Source organism: Amblyraja radiata, chromosome 37 (genome assembly GCF_010909765.2).
Source record: "Amblyraja radiata isolate CabotCenter1 chromosome 37, sAmbRad1.1.pri, whole genome shotgun sequence".
Lineage (NCBI taxonomy): Eukaryota > Metazoa > Chordata > Chondrichthyes > Rajiformes > Rajidae > Amblyraja > Amblyraja radiata.
Window position 1 is genome coordinate 13,206,857 of NC_045992.1, and position 23,080 is coordinate 13,229,936.

Here is a 23,080-nt window from a genome sequence, read left to right on the forward strand (position 1 = left end):
TTGTCTAAACCACTTCCAAATTGGGAAAATATAGTATTAAAGACAACAAAATTAAGTCGCAATTTCCCAATTAGCCAAAGGCTATTTTAGGCAAGTGACTTCTGCAGAGAAGTATAAGAATCTGGTCTTCACGCCATGGCTAGATGCCTCATCTATGTTGTCCCATCTCAGTCAATTGTCACAGAGAAAGAGTGGACACCAGGCAATGTCATTGAGAGTGGACCATCATGGTTCTGATCAAAGGCTCTTCAACACCATTTTTATAACGACCAACATTAAGGCAGGGGAGGAAAAGGAATAACAGGATTATAGTCAGAGAAACACTACACTGGTCCCAGAACCTGCTTTAATCCTTCCTTATAATTATTGCTGTTCCAGGAAGTTGAAATTGTGAAGAAAGTGATTTTGGAGGGACTGAATACAGCTAAAGAAGAGGCCGATGTGAAGATGTATCTCCTGGCACTGAAGAACGCGCGGCTTCCAGAAACGATCCCACTCTTGTTACAATACACCAAGGGCCAAACAAATTCTGTGACGTCTATCGCAGTGGAAGCACTACAGAGATTCCCAAGTGCCTATATCACTCAAGAGGTAAAACATATCAACATGGTAGGGTTTTTGTGACATTTGGTTAATTAATGAGCACTTCTCGACTACATGTTCTGTGAGCTCCCGACCAAATCTAAAAGCAGTGGTGAGGTTACAAGTACAACAACATGCTTCATTCTACAGCTTACTGCATTGAATTGCCTCATCACCCATACCTTGGTTACCTTCCCAAAGCTCTAATCCCTCTGGTGAAAGTACTTCAACAATACTGTTGGATAGGGAACTTCAGAATTTTGAACAAGCAATGACAATATATGTCTGAATCAGATGGTATGTGACCTCAGACAGGTGGGAGGGAGGGGGGAACATGCCAATATTGACACATGCTCTTGCTGCCTTCAGAGTGGTGGGGATTGGGGGTTTGGAGGGCCATGTTGGACAATCCTGGGTGAGTAATTGTAATGCATTTTGTAGATAACACACTGTAGCCACTGTGCAGTGATAATGGTTGAAATTAATGCTAAAGGTAGGACATGGAGTACTAATCAAATGACCCAGACTTGGTTTAGGCCTGACATTGTTGAGCTTGGGACTGTTCTTCGAATCTTTTCCCATTAGCTATTTAATTGTTAATCATCCTTCGCAGTTGGACATGACGAGACTACAGAGATGTGATCTGATCAAATGTCTGTAGGATTGATAAATTATATTGCTTGCTGATTCTGGTGTTTATTGTGGATGTAAACAGGTGCCAACCAGGTTGAGCAAGCCACTAAATAAGAGACATGAACATGGCTGGGACATAGTATTCTGAATTCATGTGCCACTTTAAAGAGGAATGAATGTATAAGTGGAGATCTGAAAACAACATAAATTTAGTGAGCACTGGGAGTTGAGTTGTATAAATTGGTAACAATATATTATTGATGACCTGTAATACTATAAACCCACTAACTCCCATGGCTATCTAGACTACACTTCTTCCCACCCTGCTTCCTGTAAGGACTCCATCCCCTACTCCCAACTCCTCCGTCTACGCCGCATCTGCTCCCAGGATGAGGTGTTCCACACCAGGGCATTGGAAATGTCCTAATTCTTCAGGGAACGGGGGTTCCCCTCCCCCACTATAGATGAGGCTCTCATCAGGGTTTCTTCAATACCCCGTAACACTGCTCTCTCTCCCCATCCCCCCCACTCGTAACAAGGGCAGAGTCCCCCTAGTCCTCACCTTCCACCCTACTAGCCGCCACATACAACAAATAGTTCTCCATCATTTTCGCCACCTCCAACGTGACCCCACCACTCGTCACATCTTCCCATCTCCCCCCCCCCCTCCCCCCCGTCTGCTTTCCACAAAGACTGCTCCTTCCGTAACTCCCTGGCCAATTCTTCCCTTCCCACCCGTACCACCCCCTCCCCGGGCACTTTCCCTTGCAGCCGCACAAAATGCAACACTTGTCCCTTTACCTCCCCCCTCGACTCCATCCAAGGACCCAAGCAGTCGTTCCAGGTGCGACAGAGGTTCACCTGCATCTCCTCCAACCTCATCTATTGCATCCGTTGCTCAAGATGTCAGCTGATTTACATCGGTGAGACCAAGCGTAGGCTTGGCGATCGTTTCGCCGAACACCTCCGCTCGATCCGCAATAACCTACCTAATCTCCCGGTGGCTCAGCACTTCAACTCCCACTCCCAAATCCGACCTTTCTGTCCTGGGCCTCCTCCATTGCCAAAGTGAGCACCACCAGAAATTGGAGGAGCAGCACCTCATATTTTGCTTGGGCAGTTTATACCCATAGCGGCATAAACATTGACTTCTCTAATATCCGGTAGCCCTTATTGTCTCCTCTTCTCAGCTCTCCCTCAGCCCTCTGGCTCCTCCTCTTCCTTTCTTATTCCCCCCCCCCCCCCCTCCCCCCACCCTACATCAGTCTGAAGAAGGGTTTCAGCCCAAAACGTGGCCTATTTCCTTCGATCCATAGATGCTGTCTCACCCGCTGAATTTCTCCAGCACTTTTGTCTACCTTCCATTTAATACTAACTTATTTTTCATAATTAGGTGAAGAAACAGATGAACAGAATTTTTCACCAAAGCAGGAATCGGTTTGGGACTGCTGTGCGAATGGCTGCACTAGATGTGATCCTCAATAACCAACTTTCACCAATGGAATTGAAAAATATTGTACTGTCTATGAGAGAAATGGAATCAGAACTATCTAAGTATACAGTGGCAAAACTGCAGAATATCCGGCACTCAGACCACCATCAGGCAAGGTCAGAGCAGGATTGCTATATGTAGAATCATAGCAAATATGTAAAGTAAATGGGGGTCATTTGGCCCAACTGGTTTAGACTTTAGAGATACAGTGCGGAAACAGGCCCTTCAGCCCTCTGAGTCTGCGCCAACCTGCAATCAACCCGTACACTATCCTACACACTAGGGGCAATTTACAATTTCACCGAAGCCAATTAACCTACAAACCTGTACATCTTTGGAGTGTGGGTGGAAACCGGGGCACCCAGAGAAAACCAGCACAGTCACGGGGAGAATGCACGAACTCCATACAAACAGCACCTGTGGTCAGGATCGAACCTGGGTCTCTGGTGCAGTAAGGCAGCAGCTCTACTGCTACGCCATTGTGCCGCTTAAGCCTGGTTTATGTGAGATTTTATGAACATTAAACTTACACCACTTCATACTTGTCTACCTTTACCTCGATGCCCTCACGGCTCCTGCTACTAGCGAAAGAAATTAAAAAAATCTTTAGGTAGAAGCCTTTTTATTTAGGTGAAGTAATGGTGTATAAAAACCAGCCGGATATACTAAAGGTCTGTCCAAATCATAAATATGGATGGAAACATGTTCTGTGTGCAACTCCCGAGATTTGTGAAATCATTGCAAAATGGACCTGCTACAAAAATGGTCTGCATTCCTCATCTACTGGCAGATCGTGAGGTAATATTTCCCAGCCTCACAGAATTTTATCTTAACATTGATCGATTCTTCCTTGGCTGTAAGAACTGGCCAGACAAGTCTGTGCTTGCTTGAAATAAAGTCATGATATTATTGATAGTAAAGTTGCGGTCCACGCCAGTGCTAATCCCTTGTTTCCCCGTCTCCTGAACTTTTCACATTTTCCAACAAATAAGTCTGCCACATATGTTTCCCTATTTCACTCACCCACCCTGGTTTTGTTTTAACCCCACTCGCAGACAATGAATTATATTTGTGTGCGGTGGGGAGGAGAATGTTCCTGTGCACACGAGTCTGAGCCAATCCTATATTCTATCATCTTCAAAAGTTCAAATTATCATTTATTTTCACATACACCAATTGGTGTAGTGAAATTCAAGTTGCCATTGCAGCACATTAATAAGAATACAATATAACATTATAAAGAAATTTAACATAAAACATAAAAACATCCCCCCACAATGGTACTCACTGTGAGGGAAGGCACAAAGTACCATAGTCTTTGTACCATAGTCTAAATTTATCTCATAACCTGATGTGATTGAATTGCCGAACTTCGTTCAACTAAGACAGACAGAAACACATGGGGATGAATAACATTACAGTACCCACAGCAGACCTGGTGGCTTCCATTGCATATCTTCCTTGTTTTTACAGAGGTCAGGAAGGCTTTGTTTACCAGAACAGCTGACACTTTGAGGTCTGTCCATCAAGCTTTGATGACTAAAATGGTTCTACAAATTTCCTAGAACGTACCACAAGCTTAAAGACTCTTCTATTGTGTTCATTTTCATTCATTTTAATAGTGTAACATCTTAATAATAATAATAATAATATATATTTTATTGTCATTGCACGTCAGTGCAACGAGATTTAGTGTGCAGCTCCACTGATGTACCAGAAATGTAAATAAATACAATACATAAATAATCTTTGAGTGAACATTGGATCTATATGCCATAGATTTTTGTATATTTTTGTCTTTGAGAACTATACTCAGTGGCACTTTTGCCGATCTGTTGGTTACAGAAGGATTTAATTTAAACCCAAGAGAAAATAATACGTTTTTTTTTCTTTTTAATATGTTGTCTGAACCTCTGATAATGATCCCACTTCTGACACCATGTAAACATGTACCAGAGACCGTGTTTGATTTAAACACATCTTTAATGAGCACTAAAACTTAACAGCGTTGATGACAATAGGTTGTCAGTGCATCCTAGCTGCTCGAACTGCCAGTGCCGGGATCGAGTGTTAGTATAAGTATTATAGTGGGGTGGAGTTAGTGATGCTGGCTTATGTGTGATTGGTTCACATGCATCATCAATCTACAGTGAACTTCTAAAGAAAAACCTTTTCTCCCCACTAAACCTTATTTTCTCCAACTTTTTGTAGCAAAGTAATAAGAGAGCTCCTGAGAGATCGACTGATATATAATTACAATCATATGTCTAGATTTGGATGTTCATCTTCGTCTTCGGGATACTTAGCAGGTAATAGGAGCGTAATTACACCCATTATCTTTTGCTACACATTTAAATCATTAAAAACTATGTGAACATTGAACCATTATGCTTTACATTTTATTTAAGAAAATATGTTCCAATTCAGTTTCTTTTTAAGTTACCACAGATGCCATATCCTCTTACAATATGGATTTACTCTTTGGAGGCACTGGAATATTACAGAAGAGTCTCACGGATTTCTTCATACTAAACCAGGGAAATCAGCTTCATGCAACTCAGGTCTGTTCACATTTTCTTGATGCTTGGCTTTGTATCGAACTGACCAGATAGTTATTACATTTGCTGATATTCAATTTAGGAACATTTTTAACAATTAGAAATTTCTGTAATGAGAAGGAAATGTTTTACTTTTGGGGAACAAAGAATGACAATCGTGGAACAACTTCAGCCCCAAACAAATTAATTACGGATACGTTCTAGATTCTAAATCAAACTACAGATATGAATCATGTGACAGACATTTGTCCACATTGTTCCATCTCCCACTCAAGGAGAAGGATCTTACAGACAAATCATTAATGGCAGATCTATCATGCGGGGAGAACGTACAAACTCCGTACAGAAAACGCCCATGATCAGGACCCAAAACGCCACCCATTCCTTCTCTCCAGAGATGCTGCTTGTTCCACTGAGTTACTCCAGCATTTTGTGTCTTATCTTTGGTTTAAACCAGCATCTGCAGTTCCTTCCTACACATATGTTCATAGACGGTTGAGTGTGACCAATTATTAACCATTTGTTGCACTAATCCTGCATTAATCTCATTTTACATTTATCCAACAACTCTAACGCACATGACACGAAATATAATGATAGAGTCAATAACTAGATATTTATACTCTCCTCCTACCCCTCATGTCTACCCAATCAATAGATTTAAACCAGGAATGTTCAGGTTATGATATAAACTAATATTAGGCAGCATATGCAATGCTAAAGTTAACCCCATTGCTTCTGGGGGAGGATAGAAAAATATCAAGCAGAGCTCCCACTCTCAATATCAATTCAGTAACCTGTAAAATTAGCAATGTGATCTCAGGAGATTTTGTTTTGACTTGACATGGCACACTTACCAGTTATTATATTGGCATGACTATTTATTATACATTCCCCTTCACATCTGGAATAGGTATCCATTGAAGCACAAGGTCTCGACTCTTTCTTCAAAGAAAGCCCTGCACAGGATGATGATGATGATGAAATCACAGCCAGTATGTCAGTGATTCTCTTTGATGTCCAGTTCCCTCCAACTGTATTTTTCCAAGGGTACAGTGATCTAATGGAGAAGCTCTGGTCGGTCTCTGAAGAGCCTGCGAGTATAATAAAAGGATCAATTTTGCTTATTGACCATCTACAGGTACTGAATTCAAACAACATATACTTTGGTGTTACAAAAAATTGTGAACTCATGTAACATACATTTTTTATTAATCTGGTTTCACACACGATTAGTGCTTTGCTATTTCCTTTATACATTTGTAGGTTTTAGTTTATTAATTGAGAAACAAAACAAAATAAGAGAATTCTGTGTAGTCAGTAGGATATCCAGTAAACACACAGCATTGTAAAATATTTTTTTGGGTGTGAACATATTTTTTAAAAATAGCAGTAGTTTGTAATGTAAATGTAATCAGGAGATGGGGTCATGCATGTGGAGAGAGCAATTGTAAACATAATGATGTTACAGATTGTGTACCATGTAACATGGAAATGGTCAATTCTTCCCTTCCCTCCCGCACCACCCCCTCCCCAGGCACTTTCCCTTGCAACTGCAAGAGATGTTACACTTGTCGCTTTACCTCCCCCCTCGGCTCCATTCAAGGACCCAAGCAGTCGTTCCAGGTGCGACAGAGGTTCACCTGCATCTCCTCCAACCTCATCTATTGCATCCGCTGCTCTAGATGTCAGCTGATCTACATCGGTGAGACCAAGCGTAGGCTTGGCGATCGTTTCGCCGAACACCTCCGCATTAACCAACCTGATCTCCCTGTGGCTCAGCACTTCAACTCCCCCTCCCATTCCGAATCTGACCTTTCTGTCCTGGGCCTCCTCCATGGCCAGAGTGAGGACCACCGTAAATTGGAGGAGCATCACCTCTTATTCCACTTGGGTAGTTTGCACCCTAGCGGCATAAACATTGACTTCTCCAATTTCCGGTAGCCCTTGCTGTCTCCTCCCCTTCTCAGCTCTCCCTCAGTCCTCGGGCTCCTCCTCTTCCTTTCTCCTTTCTTCCCCCCCCCCACCCTACATCAGTCTGAAGAAGGGTTTCGGCCCGAAACGTTGCCTATTTCCTTCGCTCCATAGATGCTGCTGCACCCGCTGAGTTTCTCCAGCACTTTTGTGTACCATGGAAATGTTAAATCTTTGAAGGCATATTGTATTCACACAAAAAAAGCAGGACAAATCCAATCTGGTTCATTCCCTCCCAATCAGTATATAGAATCAACAAAGTTTTGATACTGCTGTCAAGCAACGCTTACTGTCCAGTTTGGTTGATGTCTCTAACAATTTTATTCTTGTTTCTCAATCTCATAATGGCTTCTTTGACTTTCATTGGCACAACTTAGGTCCTCATGTTGATGAACAGCAAAGATGTTCAAAGAAAAATGATTACCACCTACTCTCTTCCCCTGATGAATCAGTGCTCAGATAAAAGGCCCTCTGAGCAGTTTCCTATCCATGAACCGATCCAAATGTCTTCTAAACCTTGTGGTCTCTCTGGCAGATTATTCCAGATAGCCACCACTACCTGCACAGAAATGTTGTCCACATAATGGATTAATACGTTTCCACAGATCGAACACATTATTTTACCACAGTTACAGATCATTCAATTTCCTCTCTCCTGCAGTCAGTCATGTTGCAGTCTGGCCTTGTAGCAAATGCTGAATTCCAAGGGGGGCTTGGAATTGACGTTTCTGGCATCATTGAGCTCAGCTTATGGAGTCAAAAATGTAAAACCAACATCAGAAGCAGGTATGGAAGTCAATATATGATCATTGAGTTTCTTTCTTCCTAAACATAGCTCAATAAATAATTCATAAATCACGCGGTACCCATCTGAATTCCCTCTTCCAGTGTTGCTCTTCCTTTCACTCATTTCAGTGCTTAAGGGCCTGTCCCACTCACGCGACCTTGGCTCGCAAATTACGCAACCTCGTGGTCACTTGAGGCGTACGGGCACCGTATGGCCGCGCGGGGCCTGTCCCACTTAGAAGCGCGGAGGGGTATGGAGTTGTGCGGCGCTGGTCCCGATATCGCGCGGGGCTCCGAAATTCTTGCAGTGCCCGAAATCTTTGTGCGCCAACGGCCTGTCAGCCCGTGTACGCACGCAGGCGCATTGCGGTCGTACGCAGCATCTTGACGTCGTATGCAGCATCTTGACGGCGTACGCCTAGCGTGTGGTGTTGCGTGATGATGTCGCCGCCCGATGCCGTGCGACACCCAGATTCAGTCGGCCCGCCTCCTGCCCAGCTGATTTGTAAGCATGACGTAACTGACGTCACGCGTGAACTTCACGCGACCTCGGCTTCCGGTTGGTCTCGCCAAACGCACGCAATCGCATGCAAGTGGGACAGGCCCTTTATGCTTTCTTGGAAAATCAGCATGATTGCACTTTGCAGAAACAAGAAACCATATGGTGGTTTGCACAAAAGGACACAAAATGCTGGAGTAACTTAGTGAGACAGAGTCTGAAGAAGTTTCCTGGCCTGAAACATTAGCTGATCATGTTCTCCGGCAATGCTGCCTGTTATGCTGAGTTACTCCAGCAATGTATGTCCTTACATGATTATATAAGTTGCTCAGCTGTAACAAGTTATGCAAATTCATGGATTTCCATCAAACTGAGAGCAAACATATAATCAAGCTGTGGTACTCTAGTTCCACGAACTTCACTATTTTTCAAGTAGAAACATAGAAACATAAAAAATAGGTGCAGGAGTAGGCCATTCGGCCCTTCGAGCCTGCACCGCCATTCGATATCATCATTCAACTCAGTATCCTGTACCTGCCTTCTCTCCATACCCCCTGATCCCTTTAGCCACAAGGGCCACTTCTAACTCCCTCTTAAATATAGCCAACGAACTGGCCTCAACTACCTTCTGTGGCAGAGAATTCCACAGATTCACCACTCTCTGTGTGAAAAATGTTGTTCTCATCTCGGTCCTAAAAGATTTCCCCCTTATCCTTAAACTGTGACCCCTTGTTCTGGACTTCCCCAACATCGGGAACAATCTTCCTACATCTAGCCTGTCCAACCCCTTAAGAAGTAGCGGGCACTTTGCCACAAAATTCTGAGAACCACACTATGGTACTTATTTGTCACAGAGAGTCATGGAGTCTTACAACATGGTAACAGGCCCTTCAGCCCAAGTTTCCCACACAGGCCAACATGTCCAAGCTACACTAGTCCCACCTGCCCAGTCCATATCCCTCCAAACCTGTCCTATCAATGTACCTGTCAAACTGTTTCTTAAATGTTGGGATAGTCCCTGCCTCAACTACCTCCTCTGGCAGCTTGTTCCATACATCCACCAACCCCCCTTTGTGTGAAAAATTTTACCCCTCAGATTCCTATTAAATCTTTTCCCCTTCACCTTAAACCGAGGTACAGTGAAATGTATTACTGTATACAGTTCAGTTCAAGTATCTCTATCCATAAGCACTTATATACATATTAGATAAGCATCTCAGATACAGTACAAGTGTGTAGCAGTAATACACCAAGACAGTATACGAGTCGCCAGTTTGGCACTATTTTAAAGTCCTAGTTGTTGGAAGTGCAGGGACCTTGACCTGACCATGAGGTCCGGACCTGTTGTCCTGACGGTATTACAGGGCCGTACAACGTGCTCTTGTACTTTGTCCTTTTATTTCACACTCTATATTTCACTTCACCTAATTCTGTGCCTAACCCTCTTATAATATATCTTTCTATATCAGTCTCTCTTCCGCCACATTCTCATCTTTCATTCTTTCTTTCCGCATTTCTTGGCTTCTCTCTGTGCTTTTCCAATTGTATTCTCACTCACCCACTCCTCTGTCCAGTCAAACTGTTTGTACCTAGCAAACCTCGCTGCCTCCGTTAAACCCATGCTTCAGCATTTCTTCCTTTCTATTGTTCTCTTCCTACATCATATTACTCAACTTTATCCTCCTTCTGATTATCTCTCACCTTGCTAAAGTCTCTCTCATCCAAGTTTTATCCTAAATCTTTCTCTCTCTTTCCCACTTGTACACTCTCTTCCATTCACCCCTTTTTTGATTCAGTTTTCCCTCTCTTACATTCTCCCATTCGCTATCTGTTGTTCTCTCTATGTCCATTCTATACTGTTGTCCATCTTTTCTTCGTTGATTCTTTTGTTTCTTGCTGTTGGATATGCTAGTGAAATAAAACTAGCTAGGGAATAAAATATGCTAGGGAATAAAACTAGAGGGCATATATATATATATATATATATATATGCTTTAAAATAAAACTTTTTCACACAGAAAGTTGTGAGCCTGTGGAAATTCTCTGCCTCAGAGGGCGGTGGAGGCCGGCTCTCTGGATGCCTCCCAAGGGAGAGCTAGACAGAGCTCTTAAAGGTGGCGGAGTCAAGGGAAATGGGGAGAAGGCAGGACTGGGGTACTGATTGTGGATGGTACACAAAAATGCTGGAGAAACTCAGCGGGTGCACCAGCATCTATGGAGCGAAGGAAATAGGCAACGTTTCGGGCCGAAACCCTTCTTCAGACCCGTTGCCTATTTCCTTCGCTCCATAGATGCTGCTGCACCTGCTGAGTTTCTCCAGCATTTTTGTGTACCTTCGATATTCCAGCATCTGCAGTTCCTTCTTAAATACTGATTGTGGATGATCATCCATGATCACATTGAACGGCGGTGCAGGTTCGAAGGGCCGAATGGCCTAATCCTGCACCTATTGTCTATTGTCAATTAAAGTTTGTCTCTCTTGTGCACGTTTTTTTTTCTCCATGTCTCTTCCCCACATTAAACTTCATTTGTCAAATGACTGCCCAATAAATCATTCAATCTATCCCATTGCAGAGTTACAATATCTTCATCGAAACATGTCCTTTCACCTATTTTTATGTTGTTGGCAAACAAATGGCAAACTTGAAATGTTTGCATTCATTGGAAGTTGGCCAAGAGGATAGCTTACCCTTCCTGAGGTCACCAGTTTTTATTGCCTCAAGTGTGTTTTTTTTCTCTCTCAGTCAATGATCCAAAGAATCACAATAAAGGCTTGTGCATGTCGAATAACCACAAGGTGGAGACTGCAGATGGTTGTCATTTCACTAGCATATCCAACAGCAAGCCAGCTTCTCCTAGAAGACATTGTAGGCAGAAGGTCAATCTGCAATAAAATGTTACCTTGCAGCGTGGATGGTCAGAGTCTTTATCCCAGGGTCTGGGGGAATAAAACTAGAGGGCATATATATACAGAAAGTTGTGAGTCTGTGGAAATTCTCTGAATAATTCTATTATATATATATATAAGGAGAGGCTATAAAGATTTATAAAAAGACCCGAGGAGCAACTTTCTTACACATGGGGTTGTGGGTTCATGGAATGAGCTGCCAGACGAAGCTGAAGAGACAGATTCAATTCCAACGTTTATAAGATATTTAGACCAGTACATGGGTAGGAAACTTTAGAAGGATGTGGGACAAATGCAGGCAAATGGGACGAGCTTAGATCGTCATCTAGGTGAACATGAGAATTGGGTCGAAGGCCGATTCCATGCTGTTCAAGTCTGTGACTCTATACTTTGTTTTCCTGTCTATATTTACTCTTGTAAATTAAATGGTACAAATGGTACTTTACTGTCACATGTACAGAAGTACAGTGGAATTCCTTTTTTTGCATTCAGTTCAGTAAAAAATATATAAACACAATCATAGTTAAGTACAAATGTATAGGATTAGTAGATTTCACTGAGACAGTGTACAAGGGTCACCATATTTTCTGGAGTTATTTTTACTTATTCAAGTCTAAAGTTGTTATAAATGTAGATGCTTAACTTTGCCATAAGGTCAGTTGTCCTGGCAATGTCACGGGTTCAGCCTGGCCAAGCTAAGTTGATGGTGTCCTCCACCACTGATCTGTGCCACTGCAGACTGTGTCCATGTGTCTATAATTCAGATTCCATTCTTCCAGTGTCATCTCCCAAAGTAATTCCCAGAAATTCGATATGACAGAATTATGAATTGAAGCATATAAAGTTTTATTAGTGTGCTTTAGCAACAGAAGCTGAGAGCAGAATCTGCTGGAAGTTTAAGCATCAGTAGAGTATTGAACAAAATCAATATGCCACATGAGGTCTGCCTTTATTGTCCACTGGCTTATTAGTTTTTATTCTTTATAAATCTGGTGATACATTGTGGATGTGTTCATCGACAAGGAAATTAGTACATAAAATGCTTGGAATTTAATACCTTTAAGAAACAGTCCCACTGAGTCCGCATCGACCAGCGATCTCCACACATTCGCACAAGCCTACACACGCCAGGGACATTCCAGGTATACCCAAACCAATTAACCTACAACCCTGTACATCTTTGGGGTGTGGGAAGAAACCGGAGATCTGGGAGAAAACCCACGCGGTCACGGGGGCAACGTACAAACTCCGTTCAGCCAGCACCCGTAGTCGGGATCGAACCCGGGTCTTTGATGCTGCAAGCACTGTAAGGCAGCAAATCTACCACCATGCTGCCCAATTCTGATTTCCATGACCCAAAATGGAAAGATGATCAATTAACTTGAAAGCGTTGTTAAGTACTTAACTATTGCTTGATCAGTCACTTAAATATTGTCATGTTTAACTGTGATGTGTTTCCATTGATCTGCAGAGGGGCACTGGTTATTAATTCTGTAATCAAGGTGGACACGACCTTTGCTCAAGCAGGAGTGAAAAGCAATTCTGAGGCAACAGCTGCTTTGGATTTTGTCAGTTCCGTTAAATTTTTAGAATCCCCACTTCTGATTTGTCTACAATTGTTGAATGGACCATACCAATCCAGGTAACCTTTCCTTCAGTATTCTCGTTAATAAATTATCCTGCATATAATTTGTACTCCTTCGTTTCTGCAATGCAGCTTGTTCCATTGCCAGCTATGACCAGGGTCCTAATAGTCGGTAACTAAGATAGACGCAAAAAGCTGGAGTAACTCAGCGGGTCAGACAGCATCTCTGGAGAAAAGGAATAGGTGACGTTTTGGGTGGAGACCCTTCTGTAACTAAGACATTCCTTTTCTGATAATCAATTTTTCCACCATTATGTAAATTCCAAGGCACAAAAAAAGCCTACTTGGACCTTTTCTTCAGCCTTGTCTCAGCATTGCAAGGCTGGCCATTTGCTGCACCCATCTAGAACATTCATTAGGGTACCCAAGAATTTTGAGGCAATAAAGTTTTATGAATACATGACGGATTATAGAACCAAAGCAAATGTTAATTACACTAATTGCTGCATTGTATGAAATGTCACTTGGAACCTAAAAAGTTAGTGCATGCACAAAACACCAGCCTGAAGTTGGGATACTAATTTATTATTTGTGTGGTATGGATTATGCAGCATTTTGTCTGCACAGCGATTTGTAGCCAACCTCCTTTGGCTAATAAATGCTGTTGTGTTTTTCGTTGTAAAAAATATTTTCATTCACCACTTTCCCTATTCTCAGGATTTTTGGAAACATATGCAATACAATTAATTATTTTGAAGTAGTGAGCACTGTGTTCACCCACAAAATACAGCAACTATTTAGCTCATATCGATAAGCCCGCACTAAGTGAATGAGATGAATTACTGTTCAAATTAGTAATGGTAATGTTGATTGATGTTGACCTACGCATACAGAGAACTCATGGTGTTCAAGTCAGTCGGAAGACGGGTTTCGGCCCGAAACGTTGCCTATTTCCTTCGCTCCATTGATGCTGCTGCCTGCACCCGCTGAGTTTCTCCAGCATTTTTGTGTACCTTCATGGTGTTCAATCCTTTTTGATCAGCTGAGCTTACAGATGGGGACCAGCGATGAAATACAGCAAATCTGTTAGTAAGGTTATCACTGTAGAATAGTGAAATAGTCTGAGTTACGTCTAAGAATCTGGAATGAGACTTGAATTTATAAAATTTTGCATGTGCACGCTCAACTATGAATAATTGCTCTTCGTGGATTTAAAGATTGTTTAACATCAAAGTTATTGAACTTTTTATGGAGTTGACTGATTTGGAAATAACATGTTGAAATATCTATTATTTTGAAAGTTGTTCCAGAGTACAGTTCAAACAAACTTTTGAAGTTGAGTCTTAAATTGTCTTGTTTTCAGAGAGAAGGTTACGATCTACAAATCATTGCAAGAGCATGTAGTGTTTTCCAAGAGGAAGAAGAGAACAAGGACGTTTCAGGGAGCAGAATTGCCTCTGCATCAAGCCAATTCCGAAATGTGTAAAAAAATGTTCTCAGAGTAACAGTAGGCTTTAAACTGGGCACTGAACTGATGGTGCTGAATGCCCAAATCAAAGAGCAAAAGTAGCTGGGTTGACAATTTCCTCTGATCCGCTTGAATCTCTTTCCCATACCTTTACCATTCTGTAAACCCCACTTTGACATGGGCTGTATGATTAACAACCTACTTGCTCTCAGTGTAACTGTCCTCTGGCAGGTTCTTAACCAATTCACCTCTGGATGTGATTATCATTAATAATGTTGATGTAAGTTAAAAGTAAAATGCAAATATGAAAGTCAGTAAGTGTACTGGGACATTGACGACAAACATTCTCCAAATCAAAGTACACTATCCTGTCATGTGTGTAACTACATTATTTGATATGTTGGCTAATCTTTCAAATCAAGAACACAGCATTTCACATAATTCGGCCTCCCAATCCCTGACCTATGCTTCAAATTTTTTTTTTTTGCCTTTTACCCAATTTTCTTCCCTCATTTTAATCATCTTATCAGTTGAATCCACTCCCGTGTGTTCGTCAATTGCAAGGTCAGAGCAATGAGGTTTAATTTAGCTGCCTTTTTATGTTGAGCAATTAAGAGGTTGTTGAAGTTGCAGTGGTATTTCAAAGCAAATAAGGTGTCATTTAACTGAAAACAGAGATAAAATTATCCAGCTCTCCCAAATCTCACATTCCCCCAAACACTGCGTTTGTTAGACTCACATTTTTGACTTGGAATTAAGTTTATTTAAAATAAACAGAACCTATTGTTTCATTGGCTTTCATCCATTAGTTGTGAAACAGTCACTTTTATTTTTGATTTAGATAAAACCTATTAGGTTCGAGATGCTGAACTCGTAGCTGAATAAAAAAGTTTGTGCTTGCTCATAGCAGTTCAATATTACTGTGCTCTTAAAAAAAAAAGTTCTAGTCTGCAGGACAGTTGTAGAGAGAGGATGAGATAGAAAAGAAGCACGTTTTAAGTTGCTGAGAAGTGGGATGAGATTGCAGTAGGGAGTAGATAGAGGAAGGTAGGGATTGTGGAGAGTAACAAATAAAAGCAACAACACAGATGGTAATGGGGCTTCTCAGAGGTTGTGAGGGCTTGTTAACTGTAGCTGATATGGATGGGATATTAATGGAAGATGAATGAGACTGGATTGGTGAGGCATTAAACACAACAGTTTTGGTCTCCAAATCTGAGGAAAGACATTCTTGCCATAGAGGGAGTACAGAGAAGGTTCACCAGACTGATTCCCGGGATGTCAGGACTTTCATATGAAGAAAGACTGGATAGACTCGGCTTGTACTCGCTAGAATTTAGAAGATTGAGGGGGGATCTTATAGAAACTTACAAAAATCTTATGGGGTTGGACAGGCTAGATGCAGGAAGATTGTTCCCGATGTTGGGGAAGTCCAGGACCATGGGTCACAGTTTAAGGATAAGAGGGAAGTCTTTTAGGACCGAGATGAGAAAAACATTTTTCACACAGAGAGTGGTGAATCTCTGGAACTCTCTGCCACAGAAGGTAGTTGAGGCCAGTTCATTGACTATATTTAAGAGGGAGTTAGATGTGGCCCTTGTGGCTAAAGGGATCAGGGGGTATGGAGAGAAGGCAGGTACAGGATACTGAGTTGGATGATCAGCCATGATCATATTGAATGGCGGTGCAGGCTCGAAGGGCCGAATGGCCTACTCCTGCACCTATTTTCTATGTTTCTATGTTAACAGTTGCTGCAAATCTGAAATACAATACAATGCTGAGAATACCCAGAGGGTAAGACAGCAACTACAGCTAGAGAAGTTAACAATTGAGGCTCTTGACGTTTCATCAGAACTGGGCAGCTCGAAAGTGTGGGTATCGCTGTTGCTTTCAAAGTCAACAGAAAATACTGGAAACACTTTCTAGGTGAAGTAACCTATATGGAGGGCGAAACAAAGTTAACGGTTCAATGATCTATCATCCGAAATGGACAAAGTAAGAAAAACCTTTTGTTCCAAACTAGATTTTACTTGTCTTTTCTAGGCGTGCATACCATTCAGTCTCTCCTCCTTTATGCCTTATAGAAACATAGAAAATAGGTGCAGGAGTAGGCCATTCGGCCCTTCGAGCCTGCACCGCCATTCAATATGATCATGGCTGATCATCCAACTCAGGATCCTGTACCTGCCTTCTCTCCATACCCCCTGATCCATTTAGCCACAAGGGCCACATCTAACTCCCTCTTAAATATAGCCAGTGAACTGGCCTCAACTACCTTCTGTGGCAGAGAATTCCACAGACTCACCACTCACTGTGTGAATTTATTTTCTCTCATCTCTGTCCTAAAAGACTTCCCCCTTATCCTTAAACTGTGACGCCCTTGTTCTGGACTTCCCCAACATCGGGAACAATCTTCCTGCATCTAGCCTGTCCAACCCCTTAAGAATTTTATACGTTTCTATAAGAACCCCCGACAAGATGTCAGACGTTTCGTTTGTCCTTCTCCCTTCCCCTTTTCTTTGCAAAATGTAACTACAGTTCTGATGAAACACAGTGATTACCATTGATTTTGTGTGCCAAAACTGCGGAGGATTTTCAGTATTTCCCATCTTTATGTGAGAAGGACAACTGATTTGCTAGATGCTTATTCACTCAATTCCCTTTGTAATTGATAAAATGTAAACCGTCAAACATTTACTAAAGCACCACATAAAGTGCTAGAGGAACTTAGCAGGTCAGGCAGCATCTGTGGAGGAAATGGACTGACAATGTTTTGGGTCTCCACACTTCTTCAGACTCAGTCTGAAGCAAAGATCCTATAGCGGAGCTTGCTATATAGCAAGCTCCGCTATAGGATCTTTGCTTCAGACTGAAGAAGGGTCACAACTCAAAATGTCGTCTGTCCACTTCCACCACAGATGCTGCCTGACCTGCCGAGTTCCTCCAGCACTTTGTGCTTTGCTCAAGATTACAACGTCTGCAGTTTCTTATGTCACGTAACATTTACTAAAGGCCGCTAATCACCATTGAATACACTAATTTGCAACGATAAAGAACAGAGTAGATTCAACATAAATATATACATAGCCAACAAACAGAATCTTCTTCTTAGGCAGTCCCTCGGGATTGAGGATGACTTTCTTCTCCTCTGACTTCTTGTGTTCTTGAGCGGCTAATGAAGTATTTCACAGACTGGGGAGGAGGTGGAGGACAGGGTGTGTGGGCCCCTTGTTCGGCGACACATTCCTTCCACTGTCTACAGAAGGCTTCTGTGTACTCTCAATGCATAGTCTAATGGCACTCAATACCATCCCAACTGCTCCTCCGCCATTTTGAGGTAACTATGAGTCAGTTGGCTTGTTGCACTGTTTCAAGAAAGCTTTGAGCGCATCTTTGAATCATTTCCTCTATCTACTTGTTAATTTCCACTCAACACCGTGCTCAGAATAGAACGTGCGAGAAGGAACTGCAGATGCTGGGTTACACTGAAGAGAGACACAGAATGCTGGAGTAACTCAGTGGGTCGGGCAGAATCTCTGGAGCAAAAGAACAGCTTCAAGAAGGGTCTCAACCCGAAACGTCACCTTTTCCTTTTCTCCTGACCTGCAGAGTTATTCCAGCATTTTGTGTCTATCCTCAGAATGGAATGTCTGTTTGGGGAGTCTGGTATCAGGCATGCAAATGATGTGGCAAGCTAAACATAATAGACTGTGGCCATGCTCCAAGGCATTGCTGGTGCATTCAGTGAAGCATGCAGGAGCGTGGGCCTTAAGGCCCTGTACCAGTTAGGTGATTTATTAGGCGACTGGACCCCCCTACGACAATGTCTACGACAAGCTACAACAACCTACCACCTAGTCGACGTCAAGCTACGGCAAGGTACCGACAACCGGCGACCCATTAGGACGTCCACCTACGACCACACCTACGACAACCTACGACAAGCTACGACCCTGCCGGTGACAACTGAAGCCAACTTAAGACAATTCAGTCGCTGGTACCTGTCGCTGGTTGACGTAGGTAGTCGCCGATGAAATTCACCGTAGTCAGCACCGGCGGCAACCTACGTCAGCTGGTGACAACCTACGACAGCACCTACATCAGGAGAAGTCAAGCTACGCTCATTGGCGTCAAGCCCACTGTCGTCGAAAATGTTGAACATTTCAAAATCCAGCGGTGACCAGAAAAACGCTACAACTCTTTGCGCGGCTGAGGAGACTACACACGAACATACAGGTGACAACCCTGCAACCATGTCAGAAACTATTTTTTCTACAATAATATTGTTTAATCTAAATAAATTAAAACTTAATAATAAGTGTTAGCTGGTGCCAAAAGATGCAAATTCTTTTTTTTTAAATGCTGTTTTTTACTACATTTGCAGATGATTTCAAGGTAATAAAAAATCGAGTATTAAAGCTGGCCTCAAACCCAGTGTGGAACTCAGGGATGTCACTGCAGTGTCTCCTACCCTTCTGACCCCTGGACTATCAAGAGCCAATGCTGTCTGGAAAACCCTCCTAATCTACTGGAAGGATGAGCAAACCAATGCCAACATCCTCTCCCAGACCATCCCGAGCAATAAAAAAAAAGCAGGATTCAGCAGGGAACAAAGAATTGGAGACATTTTCATTTGGAAAAACTCTGTAAATGTATTTATTTTAAGCCTATAATCAATTGGGTGGCAGCAAGAACTATATGCAGTTATTCTGATTCTGATATGTTTCATTGAATTGTCTTAGTGAATTGACTCACTTTTATTCACTCTTTGAAAACGTTTAATTACTTATAGAGATAGCAACACTTGTTGGGAAGTTACCTGGAGATTTCATTATTTGGCCTATTCTCCCTCCCCCATCTATCCTCCAAAGCACTGCTTTCCCTTTGGATAGGAGACTCCTTGAGATCCAATTGCATCAGTGTTGACTCAATCAAGAGGCATTTTAATTCTCTGATATAATAAGTACTCTACTGATTGACAATGTTCAAAAAATGTCTTGACGTCCTGATTAATATTCAGTTCATGGCTCCCATAGGAAATCACATCTCACAAATCTGAGCTTTTTGAAGAGGTCACCAAGAAGATTGCTGAGGTTGGGACATTAGGCACCCTCTGAAAAGGTTCAGAACTTGTGTTTGGAGGTCCCATCAGTATTGGGTCAGGAGTAGTCCAACCAGTGGTTCTGCAAATACACTCTATAACAACTAGCAAATTGTAATGTCTTTATTGTATCTCCCCATTCTCACCTATTCTTGCAAAAATGCCTCTTGCTTTCTCTCTTCCTCAAGTATAGATCTATTGCAATGCTGATAGACACTAAATGCGGGAGTAACTCAGTGGGACAGGCCACATTTCTGGATAAAAGGAATGGGTGACGTTTTAAGGTCGAGACCCTTCTTCAAACTGTGAGAAGGGTCTGAGTCTGAAGAAGAGTCTCGAGCCGAAACGTCACCCAGAGATGCTGCCTGCCCTGCTGAGTTGCTCCAGCATTTAGTGTCTATCCGGTGTAAATTAGCATCTGCTGTGCTTCCCTACATATTGCAATGCTGTTCTCATTAGCGATAGGAACGGTGTTAGGCCGTTCGGCCCATCAAGTCTACTCCGCCGTTCAATCATATCTTGACCATCAGTATTCACCTCAGCAAATGGTTTTTAAGGACACAGGATCAGGACTGCCGACACCAGTCCCACCCCTAGATGTGGTTCAGGTGCTGCATAGATAGGTGTGTATGCTGCCGAACACCCACTAAATATCATCCAGGATTCAAACCAAGTCCTCAAGAGACCTGCTTTATAATTGTCATGTGAATGACCTTATTATACAGTGGTTTTAAAATGCTCTCAGTCTCGTCCTTGAAATAATCGCTATTTGTTTAAACTGTCTAGTCATTACGCTGGTTCTGAATTAACCATGTCTCTGGCAGGCTGCTCAATGTACTGGTTTGACCTGCAGCACTTTGAAAAAGATGTAGCCTCTCAATTTTAATCTTGAAGACCCGCTACTGATTCTTGTTGATGACTCCCTTCTTCATGTTCTAAAGCCTTGTTATCAGGTTATTCCAGATAATACCCTTATCCACCGCAGAGTTTTCACTCTAGCTTGTCAGAGGAAGGGACTAACAGGCCAAAGAAAATGGGACTAACAGGTCAGGAAGCAAATGAGAAATAAGATGAACAATCTCACCCTGATTAAGGAATGCCTTTCCTCCTTTGGTGTTAATTCCATACTTGAGTATCAGAAAGTGACCCATTTCTGGCTAGTAAGGACAACGGGTATACAGACTATTAGAAATTATGAAACTATGTCTAGAAGCTATGAAAAATTGCAGCGGGCTCTTGATCAGCTGGACAAGCTGGAATGAGGAATGGCTAATAGAATTTGATGCAGAAAAGTGTGAGGTGTTGCATTTTGGAAAGACTGCCAGGCAGGAGCATCACAGTTAATAGCAGGACAATGGGGAACGCTGTAGAGCAGAGGAATCTAGGAGTGAAGGTACATTATTTAGTTTAGAGATACATCGCGGAAACAGGCCCTTCGGCCCGCGCCGACCAGCGATCCCCGCATATTAACACTATCCTACACACATATTAGGGACAATTTATACTTTTACCAAGCCAATTAACCTACAAACCTGTACATCTTTGGAGTGTAGAAGGAAACCGAAGAACTTGGGGAAAACCAACGCAGGTCATGGGGAGAACGTACAGTCTCCGTACAGATAGCTTCAGTTGTCAGGATCGAACCCGGGACTTTGGCGCTGCAAGCGCTGTACGGCAGCAACTCTACTGATGCGCCATCTTGCCGCCCTAGTTACTTGAAAGTGGCGTCACAGGTAGATCAAAAAGGCATTTGGTATCTTGTCCTTCATCAGTCAGAGTATTCATGTTACAGTTGTACAAGATGTTGGCAAAGCCACATTTGGGGCACAATGTTCACTTTTGGTCACCCTTCTATAGGAAGGATGTCAATAAGTTGGAAAGAGTGCAGAGAAAGATTTATGAGGTTGTTGCGAAGACTCGAGGAGCTGAGATACAGGGAGAGGTTGGGCAGGTTAGGTCTTTATTCCATGAAGTGCAGGAGGCTGAGGGATGATCTTATAGAGGTGTATAAAATGAGGTGAGTGAATAAGATGAATGCACAGAGCATTTTACCCAGACAAGCAGAATCAAACACCAGAGGATGTAGGTTTAAGGTAGAAGGGGAAAGATTTAATACAATTCTGAGGGGCAACTTTTTCTATTCAGAGGGTGGTGGGTATAAGCCAGAGGAGGTAGTTGAGGAAGGTACTCTGACAACATTTATAAACACTTGGACAAGTACATGGATACGTAAGGTATCGAAAGATATGGGCTAAATGTTTGACAAATGGGACCAGCTTAGATGGAGCATCTTGATCAGCAAGTACGAGTTGGGCCAAAGGGCCTGTTTACATGCTCCACGAATCATAAGGGAAAGGGAATGGTTGTCACCTCTGTACACCCACCCTCCAATCGATTCACACAAACCTATGTGTTTCAATCCTCATAATTTACACTTTGGTTGTGGATTCAAATCCCACTAGGCCAGGATGGAAAATTAAATGCATTCATCTCTTGTAGGCAGACATCAGCTAACACAAGCATAGGTGATGTGTTGGAAGGAACTGCAGATGCTGCTTTACACTGAAGAAAGACTCAAAATGTTGGAGTAACTCAGCGTGACAGGCGGCATCTTTGGGGAAAAGGAATGGGTGACGTTTTGGGTTGAGACTCTTCTTCAGACTCACTCTTTCGAAGGGTAACTGCACGCATGGTTCTTTGCGAGGCTGGTATGTGTAATGGTAGGGGGAATGGTTTGTCATTATGGCATGTTGGTGACTACCTAGACAACATTGGAACCTCAGTGATGGAAATTTCCTGGCTACAACCCGTATCATTACTGTCCCACTGCCAGCATGTTCTTCCCTTAACTTTCTCTACCATTGAAGAAAGCATTGATTAGTTTGCGCATTTAACTTCCCCTGCTGCCAGTGTCATCGAGTGCACCGTAGACCTTCACCACTCCTGAGACTGGATAATGCACGAGAATTTGGAAAACTGGAGAAGGAGAAGGCCAGGTGGCCCCTTTTCCCTCTCCACTATTTAATAAGATCGTGGCTGATCTGATGTTCTTCTCTATTCCCCATAACTCTTAACTGTCCTATAAAACCAAACATAATTCTGCCTCTGCTTGAATACTTTCAACATGCCAATTATCAGTAGACAATAAAGCTTTTAAGTCTGCTCTCCCATTTAATAATATCATGGCTGCTCATTGTAATCTCAACTACCAACCTACCAATGCTCAACATAGCATCTAGTAATATTCATGCTGCTTCTGGCACTTTTGAAGAGGAGTTCCAGAGATTCCAACCCTTCTGAGAGGTAAGATGTTGCTTCATCTCACTTAAATGAACAATGCTTTAATATTTAAATAATGGTCCCTAGTTCTAGATTTAGTTTCCTGCATATCTTTATATTGTCAGCAAATCTACCTCCTAGTTGTTATCATTATATATTATAAAAGGTCCTAGTACCACCCCTCTGGCCCAATAGACACAAAATGCTGGAGTAAC

General features: G+C 42.4%; 1 protein-coding gene across 1 annotated transcript in view; it reads left to right on the forward strand.

The window, feature by feature from the left end:
* LOC116966339 (microsomal triglyceride transfer protein-like) overlaps positions 1–15,387 on the forward strand; it is a 55,458-nt gene extending 40,071 nt beyond the window's left edge. The window contains exons 11-18 of the mRNA XM_033012465.1: positions 379–591; positions 2,609–2,823; positions 4,919–5,016; positions 5,147–5,268; positions 6,179–6,406; positions 7,901–8,025; positions 12,904–13,074; positions 14,381–15,387. Of these exons, the coding sequence (XP_032868356.1) occupies positions 379–591; positions 2,609–2,823; positions 4,919–5,016; positions 5,147–5,268; positions 6,179–6,406; positions 7,901–8,025; positions 12,904–13,074; positions 14,381–14,522 (1,314 nt within the window). The 3' untranslated portion in view covers positions 14,523–15,387. The remainder of the gene's footprint in view (positions 1–378; positions 592–2,608; positions 2,824–4,918; positions 5,017–5,146; positions 5,269–6,178; positions 6,407–7,900; positions 8,026–12,903; positions 13,075–14,380) is intronic.
* The last annotated feature ends 7,693 nt before the right edge of the window (positions 15,388–23,080 follow it).